At 41.3% G+C, this 23616-nt stretch overlaps 1 protein-coding gene across 2 annotated transcripts in view; it reads right to left on the bottom strand.

The window, feature by feature from the left end:
* SMYD1 (SET and MYND domain containing 1) overlaps nt 1–23616 on the bottom strand; it is a 61366-nt gene that overhangs the window by 27684 nt on the left and 10066 nt on the right. For both annotated transcript variants that reach the window (XM_089692324.1, XM_089692325.1), the window contains exons 2-4: nt 11649–11825; nt 6714–6927; nt 5433–5563 (exon numbers count right to left, since the gene is read on the bottom strand). In XM_089692324.1, coding sequence (XP_089548450.1) covers nt 5433–5563; nt 6714–6927; nt 11649–11825 — 522 coding nt within the window. The remainder of the gene's footprint in view (nt 1–5432; nt 5564–6713; nt 6928–11648; nt 11826–23616) is intronic.

Raw genomic sequence — 23616 nt, 5'->3', positions numbered from 1 at the left:
TACTGCAAAAATGAACTAAAAATGCATTGGTGTGAACTATGGGTAAAGGGCTGAGCTACACATTTACAACATTTATAAAAAAATAAATGTAGGGGGGTGTAGACTCCTGATGGGGGTTCCATCTCTCCTTCCCCTGGGCTGCTATCTATTTCTCTTTCTGGTGCTTCCTCTCACAGGGTTTTTTTTTTTTTTATTGCTCATTGTGTCTTTGTTTGTGCCCTTTGGGGGCCTGACTCCATTGCAACCAGGCTACCTGCAATGTGTCCTTAGATTTTGTCATTGATGATACTTAGCACCAGCATATTCCAGTCTTTGATTGCTTCTTGCCCTCCTATTTTATTCCCCTTCCCCTGCCCTTATTCTGCATTGTTTTGTTCTTTTTGTGTGTTTGTTTAGTTTTTTTGTCCCTCCAATGTTATTGTTTTTTTCTTAATAGTTTACAAACCTTTAATAAACTCAGATTGATCATACAAAATAAATGTAGCCAAATAGCAGCACACCTTATCAGATGTGTATGGCAGAAACCTATATTTAGTAGATTTAGTGTGTGCATAACGTGACATTACGCTCCCTCTACTGAACAAGGACACCTAAGGTCACTTGGCTGAGTGTTCATATGCAAGACGCAGAGCTCTGATATTACATCTGCTATTACATATTTAATAACCTTTCTAGACCTTGATGTAAGAAAAACCTTATGTTCCATATACACGATGAGAAAATCGGATGACAAAATGCTGCTTTTGGAGAGATCATCTGATTGTTATTACACAGCTTTCGAGAGCCAATCATGACAGTTCATGCAAAATTATCCAAAAGGGACAAGTGCAAAATGTTTTCTTATACGATGACATAATGAACAATTTTGGATTAATCCGTACAGTGTTCGTCCAGAAAAAAAATCAAGTGACCAAAACCGCGCATGCTTGGAAATGAAAGAATACATCACATAATCGTGGAAGTTGTATTCTGTCTTACGAGAATTTTCCTAACTTTAGTAACCTATTCATTTTCAACATGAGACTAGCATGTAAAAAAAAGCAGACAACCATTTGTCCAATATTCTCATCATGTGTACCTAGGTTAATTGGATCCTGTATAAATTATACCTAGTATGTGTATGTATGAATGTAAGTTAGGGATCTTAGATTGTACACCCCTTGAGGGTTAGGGACTGATGTGAATATATATATATATATATATATATATATATATATATATATATATATATATAGTGCTGCGTAAATTGACAGCGCTATATAAAGTACCTGAAATAAATAAACTAAACAATCCTTACTTAACCACATTCCCGCCGCCCTATAGCAGATATACTGCTACAAGGCGGCAGGGGTGCACAAAGTTTATATATATATAAAATGTGCTCTGAACATCATCTAAGTCACAACAATAGAAGAACAGTCTGCTGAACAAAATACTACACAAACATTAGATGTTGCCATGGTTTAATTGCACATAACATGTAAACATTCACAGTGCAGGGAGGAAAAACGTATGTGAGATCCTAGCTTAATGACTTCTCCCAGAGATAATTGGAGCCAGGAGTGAGCCAACCTTGACTCCAATCAGTGTGATGATATTGGATGTGTTGCTGACAGCTGTCCTGCCCTTAAAAAACACACACCTGTTTTAGGTTTACTGGTTTCAAGAAGTACTGTCTGATGTGAACCATGCCTCGCAGAAAAGAGCTCTCAGAAGACCTACGATCAAAAATTGTTGACTTGCATGAAGCTGGAAAGGGTTACAAAAGTATCTCCAAAAGCCTTGACGTTCATGTGTCCACGGTAAGACAGATTGTCTACAAATGGAGAAAGTTTAGCACTGTTGCTACTCTCCCTAGGTGAGGTCATCCTGTAAAAATGACTGCAAGAGCACAGCGCAGAATGCTGCATGAGGTAAAGAAGAATCCCAGAGTGTCAGCTAAAGACCTACAGAAATCTCTGGCACATGCTAACATTTTTGTTGACACATCTACAATAAGGAAAACATTAAACAAGAATGGAGTACATGGGAGGACACCACGGAGGAAGCCATTGCTGTCCAAAAAGAATATTGCAGCACGTTTGTAGTTTGCAAAAGAGCACCTGGATGTTCCACAGCACTACTGGCAAAATATACTGTGGACAGATGAAACCAAGCTTGAGATGTTTGGGAAGAACACACAACACTATGTGTGGAGAAAAAAAGGCACAGCACACCAACATCAAAACCTCATCGCCACTGTAAAACATGGCGGAGGGAGCATCATGGTTTGGGGATGCTTTGCTGCCTCAGGGCCTGGATGGATTGTTGTCATTGATGGGAAAGTGAATTCCAGAGTTTATCAAGACATTTTGCAGGAAAACATACGACCATCTGTCCGCCAACTGAAGCTCCGCAGAGGATGGGTAATGCAACAGGACAATGACCCAAAGCATACAAGTAATTCAACAAAACAATGGCTGCAACAGCACAGAATACGCCTTCTGGAGTGGCCCAGTCAGAGTCCTGACCTCAACCCGATTGAAATGCTGTGGCATGACCTTAAGAGAGCGATTCACACCAGACATCCCAAGAATATTGCTACACTGAAACAGGTTTTGTGAAGAGGAGTGGTCCAAAATTACTCGTTGTGCAGGTCTGATCTGCAACTACAGGAAACATTTGGTTGAGGTTATTGCTGCCAAAGGAGGGTCAACCAGTTATTAAGTCCAAAGGTTCACATACTTTTTCCTCCCTGCACTGTGAATGTTTACATGTTATGTACAATTAAACCATGGCAACATCTAATGTTTGTGTAGTATTATGTTCAGCAGACTGTGTTCTTCTATTGTTGTGACATAGATGACGTTCGGAGCACATTTTATGCCCAATTCATGCAAAACTCCACGTAATCCCAAGGGGTTCACATACTTTTTCTTTCTGGTACGCGCACCATACCCGCGCCCCCATTCGCGGCCGCCAATCACCGAATCCCAGCCATTGATTACTCTCCAGCGCCTGGTGATTGCCGAGCATCTCTGACCCCCGGGGGGGGGGGGGGGGGGAGAAGAACTGTTTGTAAATAAAACAGTTCTCCTCGCTGTCAGCTCATGCACACTGTTTTGCACGGCAGTGCAAAGTAGTGTGCATACAGTGAAGCACACAGACACAGCCCATGTAGTAAAACGGCACACAGTTAACCCTTAGATCGCTCCACATGTTAACCCCTGACAACTGGACTTACAACTCATGGGGCCCCCGGGCAATAGGGGATCATGGGGCCCCTGTGTCCTTGACTACACTCAAAGCACACCCAAAAAAGCCTTTTAAAAAAAAAGTGCCCGTATGGTCAGTCCGCCCCTGTCCCCCTGTCAGCTGTTTGCATAGCAGAGCCATACAAAGCAGTGTGCTTACAGTGAAGCACACACACAGCCCACATAGTAAAACAGCACACAGTTAACCCCTTGTCCACCCCACATGTTAACTCCTTCCTGCCCAGTGTCATTAGTACAGTGTTAGTGGTTTTTATTAGCACTGATGTATTGGTGTCACTGGGGATGTCAGTGACACCAAGTCAGTTCCCCCCCAGTATCAGAATGTCCGCCGCAGTCCCGCTAGAAGTCGCTCATCACCACTATTACTAGTAAAAAAGAATTTAAAAATCCCAGTATCTATACCGCCATTGGAAACGCTATGACGTTCACATAAACCAATTAATTTACACGTATTGGGATTTTTTTTTTTTTTTTTTAGCAAAGACATGGAGCAGGATACATTTTAGCCTAATTTTATGACAAAATTCGATTTTAAATTTTTTTTTTTTACTGGACGTTAAATAGCAAAAAGTCAAAAATATTGTTTTTTTTTCTCAAAATTGGTCTTTTTTTTTTTATAGTGAAAAAAATAAAAACCGCAGAGGCAATCAAATACCACCAAAAAAGCTCTATTTGTGGGGGAAAAAAGGACTTCTATTTAATTTGGGTGCAGCATTGCATGACTACGCAATTGTCAGATAAAGTAATGCAGTGCCATAACATACAAAATGGCCTGTCAGGAAAGGGGGTAAATCCTCAGGAGGGCAAGTGGTTAAAGGGGCATTAAGGTCCTGGTCACACCAATATGACTTTGAAATCGTGCGTCTTCACTGGAAGTTGCACAATTTCAAAGTCAGATATCATTCCGACTTGGTGTGACTTGCAAGACATCTGTGGCTTACAAGACACAGATGTCTATGCAAGTCACACCTGAAGTAGTGCATGCACTACTTTAGAAATCGGTGCGGCTCCAACCAAGTCGGAATCGCACCGATATGACTGCTTTAATTGCGGACAATAGGGTGCGACTTAACCTGCATTTGCAACTTGCATGGCATGGCGGGCACTAAACCTGCAAAACCAAAAATATTATACTGTATATTGCAGCTTGCCACTCATTAGATGTGATGGCTATATTAGTTTTCTTTTTGTATGTCTTTTTAGCCCAGTGACCATGCTTGCACCTGCATACCATTAGGTTCAAATGTATGCATTTTTTTTTCCAAAGGAAACAGCAGCCCATTCGTTTGAATGGACTGCTGTACCTGTGGGAAACACAGGAAAAAGGTCCCAACAACCTTTTCTAAAATTGCAGTTGCTTAGAAGACACATGGTCCTATGCAGTTCCCAGCATGTGAAAATGTTCAAAAGTTTCCAATGCATGGAGGTGCTATTAAGAATTAATGCACAACCGCACGTCTGCTAAAAGAAGCACTTTTTTGCTGCCCGCGTGAGAAAGCATGCGATTTACATAAAGTTCCGCACCCCCATATATGTGAGCGTAGCCTTTGTTTGAAAAATAATGATCTACAATATTCCTTGTATCAGAATATTTGTAATCATTTAAAAAATAAAAATCATCCTGCAGTACCTCAAAGTAGTTACTTACTTAATGGCTATCTTCAGATAAATGTTGTTGAAGACTCTACCAATAATAGGCCTAGATATGGTCCACCACTGGTCTTTAAGCCTTGGTCCACCACTATATTCTGGGTCTGCCATGATGCTTCCTCCCAGCTGGAGTTACTGAAACAGAACTAGCTGGAACCTTCCACAGACATCTGAGATGCCCAATCCACCTAAATGGGCTTTTAACAATTCTAAGGCCACCATTTTAACTTTTGAGACTATCACATCATTTCCAATAGGATAATTAGAGATTCATTATAATTTAGACATTTCTAAATTAGGTGTACCATAATACTGAGTCAGATTCAGCATTTGCAATATGTCTACTCATTCTATTGGCAGGCACATTTTCATTACTACTGATACCTACAGTATATAGAACTCTAACGTGTTTAATGTTGATACCCTAGAAGAACACATAACAGGTTACCTACAAGGCCAGTAAATCTTTCACAATAATAATTCAAGGTCTGTCTGATATAACATTGCTCTAGAAAATAGTTGACTTACTTGCCGTTGTTGAATATAACCGTGCAGTTAGGCCAGCAATCATGGTTGACTAGACAGAGATTTGGGAAAATTCCAACACCGACAGCTTGAAGACCCCTTTGGTCACTTAAAGTAAATCCATTGCAGCTTATCTTTCAATTTGACCAACGACACACAGGAGAGGGAAGAAAATGGAACAAATCGAAATGAGCAAATAGTTATGCAATACAGACATGGTGATTGTCACATATCGTTAGCAAGTCTTAATCCAAACTGGGCAAAAGAGACCACTTGGTCCACCATCAGTAATGAAGACAATCCCCATGACCTGTGATTATCTCTGAATATGGATGAGTTGAGGTAGTCTTCTCCACTTTAAAGGCTTATAGTGACCTCAACATGTATGCTGTAGGGCAATTGCAATCACCAGGTAGTCAGTCAGTGCTGCTAATGTCACCAAAAATACTTTCCAACCAGATTTAGCAAGCTACTCACAGAGATTACAAGCAGGACAACAATGGACTCAACAAAAGGGTATTCCTGAACTGATGAGACATATTGACCTGCATTTCCAGGGCTTAAGGGCTAAAAATTCACACTGGTTAGCCACGTATGTAGGTTAATACCACAATAAAAATTACAGGCATTCCGTAGGTAGGCGCTTATCCCCTTTAAATACAACATTCTTACATCTGTCTGGAGAGCTGCTACCTAAAAATGTGAGCTGATTTCTCTTTAATAGATCAGCTGGGCACTAGAGAGACAGTCTACAGGCAGTAAAGCAACCAAACACTAGATCTGTTAAAAAAAAAAAAAAAAAGGAGATGGTCCTAGTTTTGGGTCACATTAGCCGAAATCATCAGGATTTAATTTTTTTTGTTCATTTTACAAAATGCGTCAGCCGGAGCCTCCCATGTAATTTCATAATTGATAATATTTTACACGGTTATAGTTTTTATCGCAACACAGGCAATTTAAATTTCTGATATTGGAATGGATATCTTATTTTCAGGTTTTCAGCTTTAATTTTGTGCACTTATTTTGGTGGTTTCCTTATTTTTTCCCTTCAGTTTATTTTCATTGTAAACTCTGCTGAATTTTGTTCCATAATGCATGTTGCTGTGGTTCAAGGACTGTGCAACCAGCTTTTAAATAAGTGGGTGACTTTACTATCCTTTCCTTGCCTCCCCAATGCCTTAATGATTACTTGAAGTAGACTTAACTTTATTTCCTTAAGTATATTTGCCTGATTCCATAAGGAACCAAACTAGGCAGATTTAGTTTTCCATAGTTTGGACTTACCAATCCAAAGATGTGGGAGACGTAGTGCATTCCAAACTGTTTACTCTGACTTGGCCAATATTCAAGAAAGCTTTGAACATCTTCCATAAGTCCACTCTTCTCCTCTTGGTCAAAGTTCTCAAGGTGGCTTTGGAGGTCATCAACAGAGACTAAGCATCCTTCGGTGAGGCTTCCTCCTTCTCGCTCTATCCGCCATAAAATTCTAGCTGCAAGCCTGGTATGTAATAAAGACACACATTTCAATCTACCGCATGAGGGAATATGACATTCAAGGTTTTATTGAAATGTCCTTTATTCTTTAGTGGTGTCCTTTGTTGAAGTGGTTGTAAACCTCAGACATGAAATCTGAACAAAACATATCCCTCTATAGTGTGTATTTGTATCAATCAAGAGCAATCAGTGTCATTTCTGTCTGCTGCTTAATTCCTCTGTTATCTGCATGAATCACTTCTGACAAGTTTTCCTGACACCAAAAGAAAAAAGATGACAGGGAAGGGACCTCCAGCTGATTGACAGCCTCAGCTCTGTTCCTGTGTGGAGGGGGTCCCTTCCCTTCAACCACCATAGTAACCACTGCCCTGCACACTGTTCCTGTCATGTCAGGGGACACTGGGGCCATACTGGAATACGCCGGCATCATACTGGAAGACACTGGGGCCATGTTGGAGGACACTGGGGCCATGCTGGAGGACACTGGGGCCATGCTGGAATACATTGGCTTCACACTTGACACTAGGACCATGTTAGAGGACACTGGGGCCATGCTGGAGGATGCTGGGGCCATGTTGGTTGAACTGGAAGGACTTTTGTCTTTTTTCAGCCAGACTATGTAACTAGCGCTCCTCACAGAGCTCTGCAGAGTGTAACTTCAGCTCTCTGCCCCCTTTTTCTGACAGTTCAGACAAGCTTACAAGGTGGTATCAAAAAATTTTTGAACTAGCTTTGTAACAAGCCAACAGGCGACAGCACAAGGCTGCATGCACAGTCACAGGGAGCACTGACCTTCATTGGTCTCTGTGTGCCAAAAGATATTGCCCTGTGTACATCGGGAGCTGTGCAACTGGTACAATTCTGACCATGTGCGTTACCACGTCTGCTATTTAAACATGGACAGCAAGTTAGAACAGAGATCAAACGTGAAATTCTGCGTGAAACTGGGCAAATAGCTAGATCTCCGCAATGTTGACAAAATGGCGACCTTTGAGAAGAGGGCATTTTTGGGGGTTGATCTCGTTCAAGAAGGTCTTCCTGATCTCTCGTCGTCTTCCAGTGATGTTCTTCCACTCTTGAAGTGCACCACTCAAAAAATCTCAAAACTACACATTGCAGCATCGCCGTAAAATTGCCAAACCATGCAAACGTCTTGGTGGCATATTTACCCAGTTTCGAGCAGACTTTTACATTGGATTTTTGCTCTAACTTGCAGTTCATGATGAAATGGCAGACGTGGGAACACACGGTCGCAAGGTTGCAAGGCTCACGATGTACACAGGATGATGTCTTTTGGCACATTGACTTTCGAAGGTTGGTTCTCCCTGTGACTGTGTGCAGGCTCGTGCTGCCATCTGTTGGTGTGTTACAAAACTAGTCTCAAAACTTTTTTATACCACCTCGTATATATCTTGGACTTTGAAAAAAATGTAGAGAAGAGAAAACTGCAGGTAGACAGGTACAATGTATGTAAGAGGATTTGTTTAAATCTCTGTGCATCACCTGAAATCAGTCACTTCATTCGGTATATGAAAGGGTTTACAACCACTTTAAAAGGGAAATGTATTTGTATTTTTGTCTATTGAACAGTTTCCATCTTGCTTTGGTGCAGGCACACACTAGAGACCAGGGGCTGACTGACAACTCATGGGGCCCCCGGGTAATAGAGCATCATGGCGCCCCTGTGTCCTTGCCCACACTCAAAACACAAACAAAAAAGCCTATAAAAAGGTTACAGGGGGCATTTCATGGGGCCCCCTACTGACCCCGGGCAGTGCCCGAGTGCTCGAATGGTCATTTCTGGTGCCTGAAAGCCCATCTTCTGGTGTGTTGCTGTTCCTTTAATTAGGAAAGGGCTGCTTCCAGGTAAGCCTGCTCTGTTTGTGCATTGCTATTGATGTTCTAATGATTGAGAAGGTCAGATAGCTCCGAATTAAATACCACATTTATCTGAGGTGCCTTGGCACTTCAATGTGGCTTTCCCATATAGTTGCAAATGAATTTAACTAAAACCTCTGTTTTTAACCTGGGTTGTTGAAACAGATCAGCTAGGTTTTATTTAGCTTTAAATTGTGGTGGGCACCCCTTTTGTACTGTTTTAGAGATATCTGATGTCATTTTTTTAAACTTTTTAGATTTCAAATTGAAACAAAACATGTAAAAATATTTTCTTCTTTTTTCCGTCGAGTAAATATATAATATTGCATTTGGCTAATCTGCATTTTCATTTCCAGCCAGCAATCTTTTCCCGTTTTGAACTTTCTTAGCTGCTCTGTTAAAAAAAGGCCTGTTTATAGAGCGCAAGTCGAAATTTACACACTAGAGTAAATAAGTCAGAACAGTGTCTCCTCTCGCCCTCTGTCTGCCTGCTCTGTTCAGACCAGGTCCTTTGGGGTTTCAATCTGAGACAGAGTGCCTGAAAGGAAATAGCTTCAGCCATGTTCTCTCTTTAGAACCTAAAGCGCTTTGTGAATCCTCTCTCACATATACACCCTGTACCTATACCTATTATATGGGATGGCTCTGTTCTCATAATATAGTAAGGGAGGTTGTAATTGAGTGTTAGGTCCCCTTTCAGAAAGGTCCCTCCTCTAGTGATGTCATGGTTGTGGTTAGTGCCCATATATGCCCAATGTCAGTTGTGGGAGGAGCATAGTCTTCTATAATGCCGATCTAAAGGGCCCTTTGCAGGATCAAAGTCCTAGGTGAGGTGGTACAGAACTCAGTAGGAACAGCTGTAGTCATCCTGTCTCCATTGACCCTCTTCTACCGGTCTTGGAACAGGGATCCTAAGGCCTTGGAGGCCAGGCAAGAGTCCTGTGATGTGAGTAGAGATGAAGCCTATAAATGAGTGTGCCATCTGGGAGCATGCCCAGCTGGGCAGATCTATGGAAGGGATATTGGGAAGAGACTGGTATACTAATGAGTACCTTGATTTTACTTAGGGATGGAAGCTAAAATGCTGTGGAAGTAGTTTCAAAATCCACTGTGCTTCCAAGGGGTAGAGGTGCAAAAGGAAAGGGGCATACAAATGATGTACTTGCATTCTGCATAAAATCAACAACTACAGAATGTCTATTCCTGTGTGTGGCGTTTCATGCCAAAGAACTCTGCTAGTATGTCAAACATGATGTCAGATGTCAAGGAGATTTGTGATTTTACAGTAGGTGCAGAAAATGCATATTATGTGTTGACACCCCTTTAATCTTAAATATTAAGGCCTATGGCCGGTGATGTTGAGAGTGGGCCAATGGCCAGGAGTATGACACAATATGGCCTATCCAAGAAACCTAGCCAATCGTAAGCCCCCTTACATTGACCTCTTTCCTCTTCAATTGTACCTTTGAGACCACTATAAAAATCTACTAATTTATTACCAAAACTGTTATTCTGCACTACACCTTTCTTCACACCTATACATATATTGTATTTGGTTTGGGTTTAAAACTTTTTTGTACATTTATTCTTCCTGGTCTGTGTAATTAGGGACATATCCATTTCCTACACACTTTTTGTTAAACAATTTAATATAGGGCAATATATTTTGGACAGACACCTGATGCCACAGCACAGTGGCTGAATGGTTAGCACTATCGCCTGGCAGCACTAGGGTTGTTGGTTTGAATCCCAGCCATGGCACCACTTGCCTGGAGTTTATATGTTCTCCCTGTGCCTGCGTGGGTTTCCTCCCACACTCCAAAGACATGCTAGTAGGTTAAGTGGATCCTGTCTAAATTGGCCCCAGTATGTGCATTTATGAATGTGAGTTAGGGACCTTAGATTGTAAGCTCCTTCGGGGTTACAGACTGACGTGAATGTACAATATATATGGAAATTGATGGCGCTATACAAGTACCTGTAATAAATCTTGAACCTAAAGCAGAGGATATTTTTGCAACATTCATACTAGCTGATATGCAAGATCAGTGATTGCCACTTTACAAAGAATAGTGGACTTGGACTGCGACTCCTTAGATCATCAAAAGGGCCATACATAATTCTCAGTACACGTAAGGCAAGACCGTCAGAGACTGCAGACATACCCAAAAAACAATGGTCAGAGATTGTGGATATGCTACAGTAAGCATGTTACATAAGGCAAGTAGAGGTCACTGCTATCACCCCTTTACAAATCAATACTTCAAACTACAGGCTGCCAAGGGCCACACAATAAGCACCAAAGGGCCACATCTTGGGCAAAATGTGCTAGATAGCAACTGGCTGATGATCGGTCCTTAAAGCAGAATTATAACTACAGTGTGAAAAGGTGGTGGCAGGTAGGTTTTTCTTGCAGAAGAGAATGCCTACTAGATTCTCTTCTCCTAAACAGGATCCTGGGCTGGCTAGTCAAGATAGCCGAAGATGCCAAACCCAGAAGAAGATCTCAGTACCAACAAGGGAGCTTTTGGATGCCTTACCGGTGAAAAGGAGGTAAGATTTGCTGCTTTTAAAAAGGAAGAATGTAAAAAAAATGTAATAGGTAAAGTCCCTGTATTATTGTTGTTTTATTTTGGGAGATAAAGTTTCTTGTAATGTATAATAAGCAGAAATGATTATCAATTAAAAAAATGCACAGATGGAATGCAGTTTATTCAAGGTGCTTTGCATCATCCTCTCTCTTTTGCTTATCTCTAAACAAAACTCAGTTTGATAGAAATTCATATCTGTCTTGATTTTCCTAAAAAAAAAAAAAATAAAAAAAAAATTATATACAGAAAAACTTACCGAATATTTTCATTTGGTGCTTTTCCAACTTTCTTGACGGCAGCACATTCATGTTTGTGGTTAACCCAGGACTCCTTCTGACAAGTGCGGTCACAATAATGAGCAAATTTACATTGTCCACAACGCTGGAGCTTCTCCTGCCTCTTGAAGCATGTATGACACACACAGTTTGTGAGGCTGGAAGAGATTTATAAATACATGTTATTAGGAGACTGTTATCAGTGATCACACTCTGTAAGGTCTGCTTTACACCATAGAAATGCAGTCCTGATGTGTTCAAGATGCATTTCAGCAGGTGCATTTATATTGTATTTTTGATGTGTTCCAGTCAGGGGCGGACTGACAACTCACGGGCCCCCCGGGCAACAGGGGATCATGGGGCCCATGTCCTTGCCCACACTCAAATCAAACCCAAAATCCTATGAAAAAGGTACCAGGGACATCTCATGGGGCCCCCTACTGACCCTGGGCCCTCGGGCAGTGCCTTAGTTCCCCAATGGTCAGTCCGCCCCTGGTTCCGGTGCACTTTTTCCCCTCTTTTTGACCTGCAGAAAAAATAGCCTAATGACTGTAGAGCTGCCCTTGTAGGGACTACTGGATGAACTGGCTCTTACTCAAAACAGTGCAGAGGCTCCATCAAAACAGCAGTGAGGTATTTTTATGATGTATTCCTTGTAGAACTAGAAGCAGGAGAGGGGTTGGGGCGGTATCGGATACTCCAGAAATTCTAACTGGCAACAGGGGACACACTTAACTAGGTTCAACTTCTTTGAGCAGTCTTTAAACCAGTAACCAAGGGGAAAGCCAGAACTGAGACCCTGTAGGAAGAGTCTCAGAGAAAGAGCTGCCACTGACCCCCAAAAGTAAAAGAGCACACAGTCACTAGATTCTTCAGCTTGGATCAATACTCAGAATTTCCCATGGCAGCTGCACACATCCCAGCTCCCACCAGGCACTCTTCAGTGGGTCCTCCAGACCAAATCCTTAGGTCCAAAAATAATTATATATTAATAGTAAAAAGGTTCGGTCCGAGCATGTAGGCCCTTTACAAAATAATCTAGAGTGGGTGACTGGGGACAAAGAGAAGGCAAATTTATTTAATACCTTCTTCAGCTCTGTGTATACAAAAGGAGCATGGGGGAGCTCTTGTCCATAATGGGCATGGTATTGACACAGCTCCAGATGATCCACATTGGGTCACAATTGATATGATCCAAACATATTTAGACAATATAAAAGGTGAATAAAGCACCTGGACCGGATGGCACACACACACGGGTCCTTAAAGAATTGAGTTCTGTCATTTCAAAGCCATTGTTTCCCATTTTTAGGGACTCTTTAATGACTGGCATAGTACCACTGGATTAGCAGAAGGCCAATGTAGTGCCAATGTTTAAAAAGGGGTCAAAATCTTATCTTATGTAATCATAGACCTGTTAGTTTAACTTCTATAGCTGGGAAGATACTGGAGAGTTTAATAACAGACCACATAGATGAGTTCTTGCTGGAAAATAATATTTTAAGCAACAGACAGCATGGATTAGTGAAAAGAAGGAAGTTGTCAAACAAATCTGATTTCTTTTTATGAGGAGGTGAGCAAAACCTTGGACAGAGGGGTGGCGGTGGACGTGGTATACTTGGACAGAGGGGTGGCGGTGGACGTGGTATACTTGGACAGAGGGGTGGCGGTGGATGTGGTATACGTGGGTTTTGCAAAAGCGTTTGACACAGTTCCCCACACATGGCTAATGTGTAAGGTAAAGTCTACAAGCTTGGAAAAATCTGTATGTAAAATGGATGGAAAACTGGCTAATAGATCATATTCAGAGAGTAGTGGTTAATGATTCATACTCTGAATGGTCTAGGGTTGTCAGTGGTGTACCCCAAAGTTCAGTGTTGGGACCCTTTTTTTTTTTAAAAAAAAAGTTTATTACAAAAGATTTTCGGAAAACCATCAACATCTTAAAACAAACAATTGCCAATCATGTCCCAGCCAGCCCACGTGTCCCACAGACAGCATGCCCCCCCAGGACTGCTCTCCAGGACAGGCACACACTACACAGCAAACATACCAAAGACAACACAAGAGTGAACCGACCACGACATCCCGGACAATGGGCAGGCACCAGGGAATCCAGCAGGGGAAAAGACAATGTCCCTCCATATTGCCCTCTTCCCCTACTGGACCCCACGCTGGCCCACCCCAGACGCACCATCTCCAGCGCGTGCATGTGGATGGAATGCACCATGCAATACATGCCTGTCCCAAAACGCAGCCCCGAAGAAGCAGACCACCCGCGAAACACACAGACCAACCAGGACATAACCAGCAACCGTGTGCCCTATATACTGTGGATGATTTTACGAAAATATTCTGTATTTCAATGTCTTTATTAATTTACACAGTTTAAGACAGGAGCAACAAAAAAACCACGCCCACTCAGGGGCCATCAATTGCACATAAAAATGGGACCCTTACTTTTGAATATATTTATAAACAATATAGGGTCTGAGATTAAAAATCCTATTTTAGTCTTTGCAGATGACACCAAGCTGTGCAGTGGAATAACGTCCTTACAGGATGTCTCCAATTTACAAGCTGACCTCAATGCTCTGTGTAATTGGGCAACTATGTGGCAAATGAGGCTTAATGTTGATAAATGTAAGGTTCTGCACTTGGGGGCTAAGAATATGCATGCATCATACATACTAGGGGGGGGGGGGGTACAACTGGGGGAATCAATGGTGGAGAAGGATCTGGGAGTTCTGGTAGATCACAAGCTTACTAATGGCATGCAATGCCAAGCTGCAGTTTTTAAAAAGAGCAAAATCCTCTCTTGTATTAAAAGAGATATAGACTCCAGAGAGAGAGATATCATATTACCCCGGTACAAATCATTAGTAACACCTCATCTGGAATATGCAGCTCAGTTTTGGGCACCAATTCACCAAAAGAACATTGGGGAACTGGAGAAAGTACAGAGAAGGGCAACCAAACTGATAAGAGGCATGGAGGAGATCAGCTATGAGGAAAGATTAGAGGAACTGAATTTATTCTCTCTTGAGAAGAGGAGATTAAGGGGGGATATGATCACCATGTAGAATACATAAGGGGGGGATATGATCTCCATGTACAATACATAAGGGGGGGGGATATGATCTCCATGTACAATACATAAGGGGGGGGATATGATCTCCATGTACAATACATAAGGGGGGGGGGGATATGATCTCCATGTACAATACATAAGGGGGGAGATATGATCTCCATGTACAATACATAAGGGGGGGGGATATGATCTCCATGTACAATACATAAGGGGGGGGGGGGATATGATCTCCATGTACAATACATAAGGGGGGGGGGATATGATCTCCATGTACAATACATAAGGGGGGATATGATCACCATGTATAATACATAAGGGGGGGATATGATCTCCATGTATAATACATAAGGGGGGGATATGATCTCCATGTATAATACATAAGGGGGGGGATATGATCTCCATGTATAATACATAAGGGGGGGATATGATCTCCATGTATAATACATAAGGGGGGGGGATATGATCTCCATGTATAATACATAAGGGGGATATGATCACCATGTATAATACATAAGGGGGGATATGATCTCCATGTATAATACATAAGGGGGGATATGATCTCCATGTATAATACATAAGGGGGGATATGATCACCATGTATAATACATAAGGGGGGATATGATCTCCATGTATAATACATAAGGGGGGGATATGATCACCATGTATAATACATAAGGGGGGATATGATCACCATGTATAATACATAAGGGGGGATATGATCACCATGTATAATACATAAGGGGGGATATGATCTCCATGTATAATACATAAGGGGGATATGATCACCATGTATAATACATAAGGGGGGATATGATCACCATGTATAATACATAAGGGGGGATATGATCACCATGTATAATACATAAGGGGGGATATGATCTCCATGTATAATACATAAGGGGGGATATGATCTCCATGTATAATACATAAGGGGGGGATATGATCTCCATGTATAATACATAAGGGGGGATATGATCTCCATGTATAATACATAAGGGGGATATGATCACCATGTATAATACATAAGGGGGGGGATATGATCTCCATGTATAATACATAAGGGGGGGACATGATCTCCATGTATAATACATAAGGGGGGGACATGATCACCATGTATAATACATAAGGGGGGATATGATCAACATGTATAAATACATCAGTGGTTCATATAGTGATCTCGGTGTAGAGCTATTCACCCTGAGGTCATCACAGAGGACAAGGGGGCACTCTTTACGTCTGAAGGAAAAGAAATTTAATCTCCAAACACGGAAAGGTTTCTTCACAGTAAGAGCTGTGAAAATGTGGAATAGACGCCCTCAAGAGTTGGTTCTGGCCAGCTCAGTGGATTGCTTCAAAAAAGTCCTGGATTCTTTCCTAGATACACAGAATATAACCGGATACTAACATTTATAGGTAAAGTTGATCCAGGGAATATCCGATTGCCTCTCGGGGGATCAGGAAAGAATTTGTTTCCCAGCAGGAGCAAATTGGATCGTGCTTTGCTGGGTTTTTTGTGCCTTCCTCTGGATCAATTGTGGGTGTAGCATTACTCAAACTGAATGTCACGCTCCTATTTCAAGTGCAATATTGTATACAGTGTTAAAAAATAAATACTAAATCATAAACCCCAAGTCAAACAGAAAAATTTTTGGAAATACTAATGTGATCAAAATATTCAAATACATAACATATAAAAAGTCTGATTAGTGATAGTGACAACTCCCTGTGGTTCAAGTGAAATGAAAAAGAGATATCTATGTGACTTTCTTAATGTTATTCAGATGTACGCTCACCTCCTTGGTAGCCTGCAACAGTCTTATTGCGCTTTTGTTCACTAATAGGAACATTTAATGCATCGTATGAGGAATGGTGGGTATGTCTCAGCCAGCTCCAGGTCTCATATCCCTCCTGGGATCTCTCTCTCATGTAGCTACTCCTCCTTTAGATAAATCCTCTCTTTAGTAGCCTATACCAGGTTTGGTGCACTTTTGCTCACTGATTGTATTGTATGAGATAAGGTGGACATATCCCATCCAACTCCCCATCTCATATCCCTCCTGGGATCTCTTTCTCATTCAGCTACTCCTCCTCTGATATATCCTCAGTATGAAAAGAAACAAATAGTGCCTTATCCTTTGTATAAAAGTGCTTTATTAAGTGTCAAAATGCACTCACATTTAATCTATTTAAACTGCTTTTGTTATAAAAAAAAAAAAAAAAAACTGTTGACAAGCCAAACACAGCATGCTGTGTGCATACTCCCCCTCCTTGAATGGTGTGTGAAGTCACATGCCATTCAAGGATGGCCAGTATGCACACAGCATGCTGTGTTTGGCTTCTCAGTTTTTAACAAAAGCAGTTTTAAATAGATTAAATGTGAGCAGGGGCGGACTGACAACTCATGGGGCCCCCGGGCAATAGGGGTTATGGGGCCCCTGTGTCCTTGCCCAAACTCAAGAAAGCCTAAAAAAAAAAAAAAAAAAAAAAAAAAAAAAAAAAAAGTACCAGGGGCATCTCATGGGCCCCCCTACTGACCCAAGGCCCTCGGGCAGTGCCCGAGTTACCAAATGGTCAGCCTGCCCCTGAATGTGAGTGCATTTTGACACTTAATAAAGCACTTTTATACAAGGGATAAGGCACTATTTGTTACTTTCTTTTCATACTGAGCATACAGATGAAACACGAAAAATTAGAATAACATGCAAAAGTTCATTTATTTCAGTAATGCAGCTTAAAAGGTGAAATATATGAGATAGACTCATTACATGCAGAGCAAGATAGTTCAAGCCGTGATTTGTCATAATTGTGATGATTAGGGCTTGCAGCTCATGAAAACCCCAAATCCACAATCTCAGAAAATTAGAATATTGTGAAAAAGGTGCAATATTCTCGGCTCAAAGTGTCCCACTCTAATCAGCTAATTAAGCCGTAACACCTGCAAAGGGTTCCTGAGCCTTTAAATGGTCTCTCAGTCTGGTTCAGTAGGAATCACAATCATGGGAAAGACTGCTGACCTGACAGTTGGGCAGAAAACCATCATTGACACCCTCCATAAAAGGAGGGAAAGCCTCAAAAGGTAATTGCAAAAGAAGTTGGATGTTCCCAAAGTGCTGTATTAATAGAAAGTTATGTGGAAGAGAAAAGTGTAGAAGAAAAAGGTGCAAAAGCAGCAGGGATGACCGCAGCCTGGAGAGGATTGTAAGGAAAAGGCCCTTCAAAAGTGTTGGGGACTTTCACAAGGAGTGGACTGAGGCTGGAGTCAGTGCATCAAGAGCCACCACACACAGACGGATTCTGGACATGGGCTTCAAATGTCGTATTCCTCTTGTCAAGCCACTCCCGAACAACAAACTTATTTTGATCACATTAGTATTTGGAAAAAAAATTTCTGTGTTTGATTTGGGGTTTATGATTTAGTATTATTTATTTTTTAAACGCTGTATACAATATTGCACTTGGAATAGGAGCGCGACATTCAGTTTATTGAGTAATTTTGCACACAAATAGAGGTTGTGTTGGATGTCAGCGAACCAGTATATATATTTTTTAGTCAGTGGCTCACAAGTAAAAATACCTTTGTGAAGAGTAAAAAGTGAAAAGCGCCTTAGTATGAGTAAACAAGCTGCTATGCACGGAATTAGGTACCAATACCCTATAAAAGAGACAATGTATATAGCAAGTGCAGCGCTCGTAGCCAATAAATTAAATAGATAAAAATCCAGCATCATAAACCAAATTGAATAAATATAAGGAGCAGTCCCATAAATATAAATAATTCAGGATGAGAAAAATAAAATAATCAAAGATGACTTCGTTGTCCGGGTGGAGGTGGAAATGAAATGCGCACTCACCGGACGCGCATATTAAATGTGCCTTGTATGTATAAATCCTGATCTTAGGTAGTAGGGGGTCTTCCTTCTGTTGGAACCCAGATGAGTTGTCCTTCTCACTTAGAAATGCTTGTGTGGTCCTGGTGGGTGCCATCACTCCCAATGAGCTGGGTGGCAGGTGGTGATCCGTCTCAACGTTGAACCTGTGGGTTAGAGTACTCCCCCAGGGGACAACAAGGATACTCCCATAGTGTAGTAGGTTAAATTTTATTGAGTAAAAGAGGTAAATCACATTAAAAGTGTAAAAAACGTTGCAGACAGTTGTCTGTAGGAGGACTGACCAGCTGGTATGTTATAATGGCCGCCGGAGCTCCGGCGGCATGACGTCACGGCGTGGTGTGGCTCCTCCTATTAGTTTAATTTATTGGCTACGAGCGCTGCACTTGCTATATAAAAAATACCTTTGTGGTTATAGGATTATAACTTTGTTTTCCTATGGTTGAACTGGATGGACTTTTATCTTTTTTCAGCCAGACTAACTATGTAATTAGAAATAAACCTCCATGCCCATCAGCAGACTTCAGCAGGACTGTCTCAAAGGGGCAGCAGACCCTGAGGCTGTAAACTTATCCAGCAGGATTAGACCCCCAGTTGCTCCAGACCCCAGACTAATAATGTTCTCCTCCAGCCACCTACTGGGCAAACCTTACCAGGGACTGGCTGAAGAACAATAAATATTCAGGCTGTCTTTGACTTTCCAAGCCCTCTATGTTCTGGAAGCCTCCAAAATGCAGGGAGGAACAATCAAACTTACAGCCAAAGAAGTCAATAGCTGTTCCAATGACAACAGAGTAAACAGGAACTAAAGTTACCTAGCATCCCATACTAGGTGGGTGCTATATAACATTTATGTTTTCCCCCATTTGCACAAAATGAATGTGTATGCAGTTTTGCAGCACAAATAGTTCTGCAATCTTTTTATAAATATAACCCAAAGAGTCTGTGGCTGTTACATTCTACAATGTATCCAACACAAAGCTTCATTTTAAATTTTGTATTACCTTGGGTTGTAATATTGCTAGATCGCTATGGTGTTCTCTCTAACTAGTCAAGTAGCTTTCATTGTTCTGGTCAATAAAAAGCCCACGTAACGAAAGACTGCGGGTCTTGCGGGTTATGCAGGTACCCCTTGAAAATAATATTGCGGCCAGGGCAGAAAGACCATCAGGATTCTAGCTGGTGAGCCAGCTTGGTGCTCCAAGTGGGTATCACTTTTAGCAATGAAATGGAAATTATGTGCGACCTTTTAATTTATGCTACCTATGCAGAGGACAATCTGTGCTGATGTCCTCATTAGCAAATGAGTTCAGCAAGATATTTTCTAACCCGACCACTGCACTAGTCTTTCAACCAATAGGAAGTATTAAATAAAAGTGGATATGAATGGCAGGGTGGGAATCCCCTTCCACTCCCATAATTCTCTGAGCCTTCTTCTTGGTTTGCTCTCTCTCTGAATGATGAAAAAAAATAAGCCAACGCTCTTAGTTGAGGATATGTGCCCAGGGTGCATAATTCAGTAGGTAGGGATCTAAAGGATTCTTTTTTTTAGTTCACTCTTGGGAGGTGTCAGTTTTAGGCTTCATACACATAGCTGTACAGGGGCCATACAGAATGCAGAACCTGTATAGTAACATTCACAGCAGGGCTGGATCTAGCCGTTCTGAAGTTGGGGGGGCAGTAAAAAATGTCAGGGGGGGCAGAGAATGGGAAGTAAGAAGGTAAGAGGACAGGGGTCACTGTTGGCAGGGCAGATGACAGAGGTACAGCTCCTTCTGTCCATCCCTGCACTGCATACAACCTGGACATAGGTAGCAGAGCTCTTCCTCTCCACAAGACTCATAACTGAGATCAGTATAGTGTCAGCCAAGGATGGTATAGTGTCAGGCTTGGGCAGTATAGTGTAAAACTAGGGTGGCAAAGTTTCAGATTATGGTGGTATAGTGTCAGATTAGGGCAGCACAGTGGCAGGTTCAGGCAGTATAGTGGTAGGCTAGGGTTGGCTTTGGAGGGGGCACAACAAAAATTTGGAGGGCATAGCCCACCCCAGCACCCCTAGATTTGGTCTTGAATTAATTAGCATTGGCAACCCTTCATGGTTGTGTTCCAAGGTTGAGTAAAAGCATCCTCATGCGCACTGATGTGTACACTGAATTCATAAGGTGTGCATCTGGTACATACATCAGTGCGCATGTGGGTGCATTATATATGGACTGCCAGATGCATCCAGTTCATCCACCACTTTAATTGAAGAATATCTAAACTCAAGAACAAAAATGTAATATATTATATCTTACCAGTCCCTAGATGTTGGGGATTTTTCAGGCTATAAGCATATTCAGCCAGTACTTAAAATACTTGTTGATCCTGCTGGAAGTGCAGGGCCCTTGTCACGTCCTGTGTGCTGAACTAAAAGCCAAATACTCTTCCTTCAGTAAAATACTAATCCCCCAACCCCCACCTAATGGAGATGAAAAGAGGAAGAGATGTTTAAAGTTCAGCCTGAGTGACAACCATTGTTCCTTCCATAGATACAGTGGAGGAGTGGGTGTAGCCACCCAGAGACAGGACATGTTTTATTTTCAGGTGAAAAAAAAAAAAAAAGGCAAAAAAGCATAAAACTGTGAAAACTAACACCGTCACCACATCCAAAGACTGATAAGCTGCAATAAATTGAATTTTTTGTTCTTCAGTTTAGATACGGTTTAAGAAACAAACATTTTGGAACAAAATGAAAAACTGTAGAAATGTATGTTCTGTTTGTTGTAAGCATTTTGATAATCAATAAAGAGTAAATAATATAAAAAAAAAAAAAATTGCAATTCTATGTAATTCTGTTTGTTGTAAGCATTTTGAAAATCAATAAAGAGTAAAATTATAAAAAAAAAAAGAAAATAAAAAAAAAAGGGAATTGGATTAATCTGTGGGTAAAAGGTTCCCAATAGATGAGATTCTCCAAGTTCCGTAATTTCAATTAGCTCCCCACTTACATCACTGACTGGAATTTATTTGAGGGAATAGGAATCAGGCAGATTAGAGAACCCTAAACTGGCCATACACTATACAATCTAATTGTACAATCTCCCAGATTTGCCAAAACTATATAGTACAAGGAAAACATGGAAAATCCATAGGAGGTTGTATAGTGTCTTAGAGGTATCTGCAACATGCACAAAGTGAATATTTGTGTTTAGGATACTGCCAGGCAGCACAAATGCCTATCAGTGGCCAGATGGATATGAACAAGCCCTGGTTACTAAGGCCAGCTTAAAACAGAAACCCATTTTATTTGTGTGTCAGCCTGGCTCCAGCTATTCCGCAGTACATGCTTTTTTCTTTCTAGCCTGGTGTATGGTTTGCATCACTTCAGTGACAGTTCACTGCATTCACTAAATGTTACATCTATTTCCTGCTCTGTAAGGAAAGCCCTGGGGTTTGTTTTTAGCACCCTGTTACACCATCATCAGTGATTTCAGATAGATTGTAAGCTCTCAGGTCCTCCTAAGCCTCTTGAAAGGTACTGTCCCCCTTATATTGTAAAGCTCTGCGCAAATTGTTGACACTATATAAAACTTGTATAATGATATAAATTATACATACAGTGCTCAGCATAAATGAGTACACCCAATACATTTGTCAGAAAACCTTTACTTTACTTTCAGAATCAACATTTTCTAAGGGACACGGTACTACAAAATACTCCCACAAATGCGTGCCATTGATTGCAAACAAGATTTGTTAATTTGCACACACAAAAAAAGTATTTCCAAACAAACTCATTCAAGACCATGATGCAAAAATGAATACACCCCAATGAAAGTCTTAGGAGCAAAGCTAAATTTTAGACAACAAAATGCAAATTAACAAGAATTCATCTACAGGCGAGTCTAATTATTCATTAAACAGGTGTCCAGCGGACAGTTGATTATAAAAGGGTGTAGAAAACCCCTTCCCATTTCATGCTGTCTGCAATGGCACCACGTGGAAGAGAAATGTCAAGGCTCGAGAAAGAAAGAAGATAATTGCTTTACACAAGAAAGATGAAGGCTACAAGAAGATCAGAAAAGCTTTACTTGTCAGAATACTGTAGCAAAAGTGATACAAAAATGTAACACAGATGGAACTGCAACCATCTCACAGAGACATCCAGCCCATTCCTGGAAGTTAACACCTTAACAGGAGGGTCTTCTGATGAGAAGAGTTGAAGAAAATCACAATGCAAGTTCACTGCAGTTCGCTAAAGAAGTAGAAAGCCAAACTGGGGTGACCGTTTCCCGTGACACAATATGGTGTACACTGCAGAGGAATGGCATGCATGGGTGTTGTCCACGAAGGAAGCCTCTCCTAAAGCCCATCCACAAAAAAAATCCTACCTAGAATTTGCTAGGGCCCATGCTGAAAAAGACGACAACTGGAACTCTGTACTCTGGAGTGATGAGACCAAGATAAATGTTTTTGGAACTGATGGCTTCAAAACTGAATGACGTTGCAAAGGTGAGAAGTACAAATAAAAATGCCTGCTGCCTACAGTGAAACATGGTGGCGGCAGTGTCCTTCTGTGGCTCTGCATGAGTGCTGCTGGTTTTCGGGGAGCTGCATTTTTCATTGATGGTATCATGAATTCACAGATGTACTGCTCTATATTGAAAAGAAGTTGCTACCATCACTCCGTATTCTGTTATAGCGCACTTTTCCAACATAACAATGATCCAGAACATACATCTAAGGCCACTGTTGCATTTTTGAAGGAAAACAAAGGTGAAAGTGATTCAGTTGCCAAGTTTGTCTCCTGATTTGAACCCAATTGAAAACCTTTGGAGAATTCTGAAGAGACAAGTTGAGCATCACTCTCCACCCAGCATCCAGGCTCTAAAAAAGGTTGTTCTAGAAGAATGGAAAAAAGATCGATGTTGCAATATGTCACCAACTTGTTAATTGCATGCCTTGAAGACTTGGTGCTGTAGATGGAGT

The sequence above is a fragment of the Staurois parvus genome, unplaced genomic scaffold (genome assembly GCF_062004578.1).
Source record: "Staurois parvus isolate SC_StPar_1 unplaced genomic scaffold, SC_StPar_1.0 ptg000581l, whole genome shotgun sequence".
Taxonomy (NCBI): Eukaryota; Metazoa; Chordata; class Amphibia; order Anura; family Ranidae; genus Staurois; species Staurois parvus.
Note: the sequence above shows the minus strand (reverse complement) of the source record. Positions and strands in the feature narration are given on the sequence as shown.